Below are 10,486 nucleotides of genomic sequence, written 5' to 3'. Positions count from 1 at the left end.
TACAATACTTAACACCATCACCACCAACACAGTATACAATACTTAACACCATCACCGCCAACACAGTATACAATACTTAACACCATCACCACCAACACAGTATACAATACTTAACACCATCACCACCAACACAGTATACAATACTTAACAACATCACCGCCAACACAGTATACAATACTTAACACCATCACCACCAACACAGTATACAATACTTAACAACATCACCGCCAACACAGTATACAATACTTAACATCATCACCACCAACACAGTATACAATACTTAACACCATCACCACCAACACAGTATACAATACTTAACACCATCACCACCAACACAGTATACAATACTTAACACCATCACCACCAACACAGTATACAATACTTAACACCATCACCACCAACACAGTATACAATACTTAACACCATCACCACCAACACAGTATACAATACTTAACACCATCACCACCAACACAGTATACAATACTTAACACCATCACCAACACAGTATACAATACTTAACACCACCAACACAGTATACAATACTTAACACCATCACCACCAACACAGTATACGATACTTAACACCACCAACACAGTATACAATACTTATCATCACCAACACAGTATACAATACTTAACACCATCACCAACACCACCAACACAGTATACAATACTTAACATGCCTCCCTGCCCAGGCTCTGATTGGTCCAGCTGTCTGGTGAGGTCATGGACAGCGGTGGCGAGGGGCGGGGCCTGGCAGAGGAGGAGGCTGTGTGTACGTCAGCATCAGACGGGCTGGAGGAGGGAGAGGTGGAGGGAGAGACCCTGCTGATCGTAGAGTCAGAGGACCAGGTGAGGGGGGGGAGGGAGGGAGGAGGGAGAGACCCTGCTGATCGTAGAGTCAGAGGACCAGGTGAGGGGGGGGAGGGAGGGAGGGAGGGAGGAGGGAGAGACCCTGCTGATCGTAGAGTCAGAGGACCAGGTGAGGGGGGGGAGGGAGGGAGGGAGGGAGGAGGGAGAGACCCTGCTGATCGTAGAGTCAGAGGACCAGGTGAGGGGGGGGAGGGAGGGAGGGAGGGAGGAGGGAGAGACCCTGCTGATCGTAGAGTCAGAGGACCAGGTGAGGGGGGGGAGGGAGGGAGGGAGAGGTGGAGGGAGAGACCCTGCTGATCGTAGAGTCAGAGGACCAGGTGAGGGGGGGGAGGGAGGGAGGGAGGGAGGAGGGAGAGACCCTGCTGATCGTAGAGTCAGAGGACCAGGTGAGGGGGGGGGGGGAGGGAGGAGGGAGAGGTGGAGGGAGAGACCCTGCTGATCGTAGAGTCAGAGGACCAGGTGAGGGGGGGGAGGGAGGGAGAGACCCGGGTGAGGGAGGAGGAGCTCTCCAGCTATGCAGATATGTATACGTGTGTATTATACGTACACACATAACAGGAAAGTGACAGCGATAGTTTGTTTGATTGATAATTTGTTTGATTGATAGTTTGATTGATTGATAAGAGAAGATGTACTTTATTATCTGAGGTAAATGTGTCTGACAGTTGAAGTCTGTTCAGACACAAATCACTGTACAATACTGCAACCTGACGGACTGACGGACTGATTGATTAATTGATTGACTGACTGGTTGATCTCCTGTGCAGGCGTCTGTGGATCTGTCTCATGACCAGAGTGGCGACTCTCTGACCAGCGAGGTGGGGGAGGAGGGGGAGGGGGGTGAGGGGGGGGGCTGGACCGACCACATGGCCTTCTACTGCGACCGCTGCCACAAATGGATCCCCAGTGGTGAGGAGGAGGGGGGGGGGGGGGTCTTTGAGCTGTATTCTGTAACCCTGCTCCTTCCTTGTGTGCACTTCTTAACTCCCGTGTGTGTGTGTGTGTGTGTGTGTGTGTGTGTGTGTGTGTGTGTGTGTGTGTGTGCGCAGGCCAGCTGCGTGGGGACCAGCCCAGCTATCTGAAGGGTGATAACTTCTTCAGGTTCATCTGTTCTGACTGTTCTGACGACAACAAGGAGACCTTTGACCGCATGAGGCTCACCTGGCAACAGGTAACCAGGGGGAGGGGTTATCTGGCAACAGGGGCTTACCTGAGAAGAGCATGTTTTACATTATTGTATTATATATATATGATAATATTTATTATTGTATTGTAATGTTGAAAGCATTTTATTTAGCCTTCTGAAACCAGGAGTCAGTCTGTCTGAAGATGAGTTAAACACCTTGTTGTGTGTGTGTGTGTGTGTGTGTGTGTGTGTGTGTGGGTGTGGTCAGGTGGTGATGCTGGCCATGTACAACCTCTCTCTGGAGGGGACGGGACGTCAAGGTTACTTCAGGTGGAAGGAGGACATCTGTGCTTTCATTGGTCGACACTGGGCCTTCCTGTTAGGGACCAGGTCAGAGACACACACACACACACACTTTACACTGCTTCCTACAGAGCTGGGGACCAGGTCAGAGACACACACACACACACACACACACACACACACACACACTGCTTCCTACAGAGCTGGGGACCAGGTCAGAGGGACCAGGTCAGAGGGACCAGGTCAGAGACAGGGTTAGGGTTAGAGGTCAGAGGGACCAGGTCAGAGGGACCAGGTCAGAGACAGGGTTAGGGTTAGGGTTAGAGGTCAGAGGGACCAGGTCAGAGGGACCAGGTCAGAGGGACCAGGTCAGAGACAGGGTTAGGGTTAGAGGTCAGAGGGACCAGGTCAGAGGGACCAGGTCAGAGACAGGGTTAGGGTTAGAGGTCAGAGGGACCAGGTCAGAGACAGGGTTAGGGTTAGGGTTAGAGGTCAGAGGGACCAGGTCAGAGGGACCAGGTCAGAGGGACCAGGTCAGAGACAGGGTTAGGGTTAGGGTTAGAGGTCAGAGGGACCAGGTCAGAGGGACCAGGTCAGAGGGACCAGGTCAGAGACAGGGTTAGGGTTAGGGTTAGAGGTCAGAGGGACCAGGTCAGAGGGACCAGGTCAGAGACAGGGTTAGGGTTAGAGGTCAGAGGGACCAGGTCAGAGGGACCAGGTCAGAGGGACCAGGTCAGAGACAGGGTTAGGGTTAGAGGTCAGAGGGACCAGGTCAGAGACAGGGTTAGGGTTAGGGTTAGAGGTCAGAGGGACCAGGTCAGAGACAGGGTTAGGGTTAGGGTTAGAGGTCAGAGGGACCAGGTCAGAGACAGGGTTAGGGTTAGGGTTAGAGGTCAGAGGGACCAGGTCAGAGGGACCAGGTCAGAGGGACCAGGTCAGAGACAGGGTTAGGGTTAGGGTTAGGGTTAGAGGTCAGAGGGACCAGGTCAGAGGGACCAGGTCAGAGGGACCAGGTCAGAGACAGGGTTAGGGTTAGGGTTAGAGGTCAGAGGGACCAGGTCAGAGGGACCAGGTCAGAGACAGGGTTAGGGTTAGAGGTCAGAGGGACCAGGTCAGAGGGACCAGGTCAGAGGGACCAGGTCAGAGACAGGGTTAGGGTTAGAGGTCAGAGGGACCAGGTCAGAGACAGGGTTAGGGTTAGGGTTAGAGGTCAGAGGGACCAGGTCAGAGACAGGGTTAGGGTTAGAGGTCAGAGGGACCAGGTCAGAGGGACCAGGTCAGAGACAGGGTTAGGGTTAGGGTTAGAGGTCAGAGGGACCAGGTCAGAGACAGGGTTAGGGTTAGAGGTCAGAGGGACCAGGTCAGAGGGACCAGGTCAGAGACAGGGTTAGGGTTAGGGTTAGAGGTCAGAGGGACCAGGTCAGAGGGACGACTCTCTACTAATAGTGTCACTCCAGAGTGTTGACCTGTGACCTGTGACCCTGAGCAGGAAGAAGACGTCTACCTGGTGGAGCACGGTGGCTGGCTGCCTCTCCGTGGGGAGCCCCACCTTCTTCCGCTCGGGGGCCCAGGAGTTCGGGGAGCCCGGCTGGTGGAAGCTGGTCCAGAACCGGCCGCCCACCCTGAGACCCGAGGGAGACAAGACCTCCCTGGCCGCTCTGAAGAGCAAAGGTATCCGGACCTCTGACCCTAACACTGACCTCTGACCCTAACACTGACCTCTGACCCTAACACTGACCTCTGACCCTGAACCTAACACTGACCTCTGACCCTGAACCTAACACTGACCTCTAACCCTGACCCTAACACTGACCTCTAACCCTGACCCTGACCCTAACACTGACCTCTAACCCTGACCTCTGACCCTGACAACGTTGTTATGTATCCCAGACATCAGTTTATGTGTTGTTGATGTTGTTGTTGTTTTCCCAGCAGCCTCCAGGCCGGTGCTGGAGCCTGTCATGGCGGTGGAGGGGCTGCGGAGGCGCGGGGGGAGGAATCCCGTGGAGAACGCCACCCAGCTGAAGGAGAAGCGCTCGCGCACGCAGGAGGCCAAGGACATCCGGAGGGCACAGAAGGAGGTGCAGGGAGGAGGGGGTGGGGGCTACCTGGACCGCAGCAGCGCCTCCTCCACCCCCGTCAAATTGGGCGGTCGGGGTGGCGTGTCTGGGGCGGGGGGGCGTGGCCTGGAGAAGGGCGAGGTCGTGGACTTCTCCTCCCTCAGCTCCTCAGACCGCACCCCCCTCACCAGCCCAAGCCCCTCCCCCTCGCCAGACTTCTCCGCCCCCGGCACGCCGGCCTCTCACTCGGCCACGCCCTCTCTGCTGTCGGAGGCGGACCTCATCCCCGATGTGATGCCACCGCAGGCGCTGTTCCACGGTGAGCCAATCAGATGATGACGCTTAGATGGTTTTATTCTTTATTTTCAAATGTACAATAATCTGGGACTAGACTAGGGCTGGGCTAGGATAGGGCTAGACTAGAGTTGGACTAGGGCTAGGGTTGGACTAGGCTCGGGTTGGACTAGGGCTGGACTAGGGTGGACTAGGCTAGAGCTGGAAAACTAGCGCACAGTCTGCCTGGAGTGTGTTACCCTGTGTTAATCTGTGTCAATCTCTTTGTTAATCTGTTACTTGAGTTAATCTCTGTGTTTCTGTGTTAATCCCAGATGACGAGGAGCTGGACGGGGAGGGGGTCATCGACCCGGGCATGGAGTACCTCCCCCCTCCCAATGTCGCCACGGCGACTGGCGCCCTCACCATCCGCAAGAAGCAGCGCCCTGCGGCGGGGGCGGGGCTTATCAAACAGGAGGCGGAGAGCGAGGAGGAGGAGGAGGAGGACGAAGAGCACCGTCGTCGTAGCGATGGCCTGGCAGGCAGGGGGCGTGGCACGGCCGGCGGGGGCGGGGAGAGGAGGCGGGGCCTCCTGGAGAAAGGGGAGGGGCCCTGCGCGGTGTTGTCGGGCCGGCGGCTCCTCCCCCTCAGCCTGTACGAGGAGCGCGTGTTGCTCCGCCGCCTGGAGGCGTGTCCCCAGGCGATGGCGGTGACCCCCCAGGCCGCGCGGCTCCGCAGGAAGCTGCTGGTGCGTCAGGCGAGGCGCCAGAGAGGGCTCCCCCTGCTGGACGTGGACCGGGCGGTCCGCACCGCGCTCACCCTGGTGGGGGGCGTCTACGGGGAACAAGAGGGAGGGGGGCGGGGGGGCGCGTACCGGACCACCAGCCAAGATCTCCGCATCCTAGACCGCTTCCAGGTACCGCACACCTGTCTGTCTCCTCCTCCACCTGTCTGTCTGCTCCTCCACCTGTCTGTCTGCTCCTCCACCTGTCTGTCTGTTTAGACCCACCCACCTGTCTGTCTGCTTCTCCACCTGTCTGTCTATTTCGACACACCTGTCTGTCTGCTCCTCCACCTGTCTGTCTGCTCCTGTACCTGTCTGTCTGCTCTTCTACCTGTCTGTCTGCTCCGCTCCTGTACCTGTCTGTCTGTTTATACACACCTGTCTGTCTGCTCCTCCACCTGTCTGTCTGTTTAGGGGGAGGGGCATGTTTTCGGTTCAAGAAAATCTTCCTTAGTTTTCCCCGTCAGGATTTTCTCACAAAGAAAAATTAATTTACGTGTTTTTGTCTCGAACCGAACAGACAATCTGTTTCACTAAACCACCTCTCCTGTGTGTAGAACCTCTCTCCTGTGTGTAGAACCTCTCTCCTGTGTGTAGAACCTCTCTCCTGTGTGTAGAACCTCTCTCCTGTGTAGAACCTCTCTCCTGTGTGTAGAACCTCTCTCCTGTGTGTAGAACCTCTCTCCTGTGTGTAGAACCTCTCTCCTGTGTGTAGAACCTCTCCTGTGTGTAGAGTTCTGTTAGGTGGTGTTCTAAAGAGTGTGTGTGTGTGTGTGTGTGTGTGTGTAGACGACAGTGTCGACCAGCAGGGGGCTCCACCAGCCCTCCGTCTCCTTCTGCCAGAGGCTGATGGGATCAGAGGCCAGTGACCAGCAGGGGATCAGGAGCCCCTACACCTCCCGGACCCTCAAACCCTACATCAGGTACACACACACACACACACACCTCCCGGACCCTCAAACCCTACATCAGGTACACACACACACACACACACACCTCCCGGACCCTCAAACCCTACATCAGGTACACACACACACACACACACCTCCCGGACCCTCAAACCCTACATCAGGTACACACACACACACACACACCTCCCGGACCCTCAAACCCTACATCAGGTACACACACACACACACACACACCTCCCGGACCCTCAAACCCTACATCAGGTACACACACACATACACACACACACACCTCCCGGACCCTCAAACCCTACATCAGGTACACACACACATACACACACACACACCTCCCAGACCCTCAAACCCTACATCAGGTACACACACACACACACACCTCCCGTACCCTCAAACCCTACATCAGGTACACACACACACACACACTCACCCTCAGACTGTGTGTGTGTGTGTGTGTGTGTGTGTGTGTGTGTGTGTGTGTGTGTGTGTGTGTGTGTGTGTGTGTGTGTGTGTGTGTGTGTGTAGGAGGGACTATGAGAGCCGCCCGGTGAAGCAGCGTCTGCTGGCAGAGATCAGAGCGTACCCCCACCGGAGGGACCCTCTCTGGGCCGCGCCCCCCGACGCCCCCCTGGACTACTGCTACGTCCGCCCGTGCCACGTCCCCTCCATCAACGCCATGTGTCATCACGCCTTCTGGCCAGGTCGCAACCCCCCCCCCACACACACACACACACACACACATGCATGCATGCAGACACACACACACACACACACATATGCTCGCACGCAGACACACACACACACGCTAACCTAGTAGCCTCTTTAGCAGCTAGCTCTCTCCCTCCCTCCTCTGTAGAAGGTGATGGTGACCTCTGAACCCCCCCCCCCCCCCCTTCCAGGTGTGGACCTGTCTGAGTGCCTACAGTACCCAGACTTCAGTGTTGTAGTTCTCTATAAGAAGGTGGTGGTGGCCTTCGGTTTCCTGGTTCCTGACGTCAAGTACAACGAGGCCTACATCTCCTTCCTATTGGTCCATCCGGAGTGGAGGCGGGCCGGCATCGCCACCTTCATGATCTACCACCTCATCCAGGTGAGACATCTTTATCATCATCACCATCATCATCATCATCACAATGATGGTGGTGGTGATGAAGATGATTTTGTATTACATTATTTTTTATAAATACATTAACTGCAATTTTGGGTCACATTAACAGACAATATTATTGTGTATTGTGGTATTTTCTAGGGTCATATTGTAAATAAGAAAATATGTGTGTGTGTGTGTGTGTCTCTCTCTGTCTGTCTGTCTCTGTGTGTGTGTCTCTGTGTGTGCGTGTGTGTGTGTGTGTCTGTCTCTGTGATGGTGTGCATGCGTGCGTGCGTGTGTGTGTGTCTCTCTGTGTGTGTGTGTGCGTGCGTGTGTGTGTGTGTCTGTCTCTGTGATGGTGCGTGTGTGTGCGTGTGTGTCTCTGTGTGTGTGTGTGTGTGTGTGTGTGTGCGCGTGTGTGTGTGTCTCTGTGTGTGTGTGTGTGCCTCTGTGTGTGTGTGTGTGTGTGTGTGTGTGTGTGTGTGTGTGTGCGTGTGTGCGCGTGTGCGTGTGCGTGTGTGTAGACCTGTATGGGGAAGGACGTCACCCTCCACGTGTCGGCCAGTAACCCGGCAATGCTGCTGTACAGGAAGCTGGGCTTCCAGACGGAGGAGTACATCCTGGACTTCTACGACAAGTACTACCCTCTGGACAGCAGCCAGTGTCGGCACGCCTTCTTCCTGCGCTTGCGTCGCTGAGACAGGACGTGGTCATAGGCTGCCACAGTCAGACAGGATGTGGTCACACCTTGAATCCCAAATCAAGCCCTAATGCACTTCTGTAGATCTGAGATGAAGGGACAGGGCTAGGAGGTAGGAGGTAGGGGCTAGGAGGTAGGAGGTAGGAGGTAGGGGCTAGGAGGTAGGAGGTAGGGGCTAGGAGGTAGGGGCTAGGAGGTAGGGGCTAGGAGGTAGGGGCTAGGAGGTAGGAGGTAGGGGCTAGGAGGTAGGGGCTAGGAGGTAGGAGGTAGGGGCTAGGAGGTAGGGGCTAGGAGGTAGGAGGTAGGGGCTAGGAGGTAGGGGCTAGTGTCTAGGAGGTAGGGGGTAGGGGGTAGGGTCTAGTGTCTAGGAGGTAGGGTCTAGGAGGTAGGGGCTAGGAGGTAGGGGCTAGGAGGTAGGAGGTAGGGGCTAGGAGGTAGGGGCTAGGAGGTAGGAGGTAGGGGCTAGGAGGTAGGGGCTAGGAGGTAGGGGCTAGGAGGTAGGAGGTAGGGGCTAGGAGGTAGGGGCTAGTGTCTAGGGGGTAGGAGGTAGGGGGTAGGGTCTAGTGTCTAGGAGGTAGGGTCTAGGAGGTAGAGGCTAGTGTCTAGGGGGTAGGGTCTAGGGGGTAGGGGGTAGGGTCTAGTGTCTAGGAGGTAGGGTCTAGGAGGTAGAGGCTAGTGTCTAGGGGGTAGGGTCTAGGGGGTAGGGTCTAGTGTCTAGGAGGTAGGGTCTAGTGTCTAGGAGGTAGGGGGTAGGGTCTAGGGGGTAGGGGCTAGTGTCTAGGGGGTAGGGGCTAGTGTCTAGGAGGTAGGGTCTAGTGTCTAGGAGGTAGGGGCTAGTGTCTAGGAGGTAGGGGCTAGTGTCTAGGAGGTAGGGGCTAGTGTCTAGGAGGTAGGGGCTAGTGTCTAGGAGGTAGGGGCTAGTGTCTAGGAGGTAGGGGCTAGTGTCTAGGGGGTAGGGTCTAGGGGGTAGGGTCTAGTGTCTAGGAGGTAGGGGCTAGTGTCTAGGAGGTAGGGGCTAGTGTCTAGGAGGTAGGGGCTAGTGTCTAGGAGGTAGGGGCTAGTGTCTAGGAGGTAGGGGCTAGTGTCTAGGGGGTAGGGTCTAGGGGGTAGGGTCTAGTGTCTAGGAGGTAGGGGCTAGTGTCTAGGGGGTAGGGTCTAGTGTCTAGGAGGTAGGGGCTAGTGTCTAGGAGGTAGGGGCTAGTGTCTAGGAGGTAGGGGCTAGTGTCTAGGAGGTAGGGGCTAGTGTCTAGGGGGTAGGGTCTAGGGGGTAGGGTCTAGTGTCTAGGGGGTAGGGTCTAGTGTCTAGGAGGTAGGGGCTAGTGTCTAGGAGGTAGGGGCTAGTGTCTAGGAGGTAGGGGCTAGTGTCTAGGAGGTAGGGGCTAGTGTCTAGGAGGTAGGGGCTAGTGTCTAGGGTTTGGAGGACAGGAGATGGGACTGGACAGGCCAAGTTCATATGGAATATGTATATGTATGTTATGTATGAGATGCTATTGATTACAACTGTCTGTCTGTCTGTCTGTCTGTCTGTCTCTGTCTGTCTGTCTGCAGCCACAGTATTACTGTTGGATCAGTGTGAATAAACCAGGATGTTTTTCTATCCTAAAGATGATGTTTTATGTTTTCTCATGATTTTGTAACTGCTCTTGTTTCTGGACTGTTCTGCGATTCTCATATAAAGAAAGAAAATCATGTTGAGTTCTGACTGTCGTTCTACGTCTCTTTTGTCTCTTTTGATCGATGTTTTGCATGACTGGAGATGTGTTAAATTATCTCAATCAACAAGTACTGAACATCTTTACTGAACCCTTCATGGTACTGCCCCCCCCCCCTTCATAAAAAGATAAGAAAATCATCAGGGGTAAAACATCAGGGGGTCAGCCTCTCAGCCTCTCAGCCTCTCCAAGATCTGTTCTCTGAGCTCCAATCCTGGAACTCTGTCCGCCTACTTCCAGTCAATGTAAATGAGGATTTCTTCAAAATAAGAGACCAAGTTCAACTTTATTTTGCATTTAAACAGTAAATAGGGATCAAGGAACCACAAACAATATGCTAATTATCTTTACACATATATATCAAACATCACCATATAATATTTGGTATAGTATCGCCCCAGAAGGGTTTGTAATTGTTCTTATATCCATAGGTTAGACCCGGGTTAGAACAGGTCTAGAACCAGGTTAGTCCTGGGTTAGACTCATGTTAGAACAGGTCTAGTCCTGCGTTACAACAGGTCTAGTCCTGCGTTAGAACAGGTCTAGTTCCATGTTAGAACAGGTCTAGTCCAGGGTTAATCCTGGGTTAACCCAGCTTGTCCAGCAGGCCCTGTCCGGTCCGAGCAGCCAGGACAGACACCAG

At 54.6% G+C, this 10,486-nt stretch overlaps 2 protein-coding genes across 3 annotated transcripts in view; one reads left to right on the top strand and one right to left on the bottom strand.

Moving 5' to 3' along the window:
- The first annotated feature begins 13 nt into the window (after positions 1–13).
- On the top strand, positions 14–8,276 carry kat14 (lysine acetyltransferase 14). Of its 2 annotated transcripts, none has more exons than XM_083689538.1 (11): positions 14–851; positions 1,640–1,781; positions 1,922–2,043; positions 2,267–2,388; positions 3,791–3,972; positions 4,237–4,680; positions 4,970–5,550; positions 6,208–6,341; positions 6,867–7,042; positions 7,241–7,431; positions 7,956–8,276. In XM_083689538.1, exons 1-11 carry the CDS (start codon positions 726–728, stop codon positions 8,127–8,129), a joined length of 2,394 nt encoding a protein of 797 aa, XP_083545664.1. In that variant the 5' UTR covers positions 14–725; the 3' UTR covers positions 8,130–8,276. The 2 variants fall into 2 exon arrangements, with proteins under 2 accessions (XP_083545664.1, XP_083545663.1); XM_083689537.1 differs by having other exon boundaries at positions 4,234–4,680.
- A 1,909-nt stretch (positions 8,277–10,185) lies between these two features.
- Positions 10,186–10,486, bottom strand: part of dzank1 (double zinc ribbon and ankyrin repeat domains 1) — a gene marked incomplete at its 5' end in the record, with an annotated part of 8,074 nt that continues 7,773 nt past the window's right edge. The window contains one exon of the mRNA XM_083689630.1: positions 10,186–10,486. This exon is cut by the window's right edge and continues 79 nt beyond it. Coding sequence (XP_083545756.1) covers positions 10,430–10,486 — 57 coding nt within the window. The 3' untranslated portion in view covers positions 10,186–10,429.

Source organism: Argentina silus (assembly GCF_951799395.1).
Source record: "Argentina silus genome assembly, chromosome: 18".
NCBI lineage: Eukaryota > Metazoa > Chordata > Actinopteri > Argentiniformes > Argentinidae > Argentina > Argentina silus.
The sequence above is the reverse complement of the archived record's forward strand: the minus strand, read 5'-3'. Positions and strand labels throughout refer to the sequence as shown.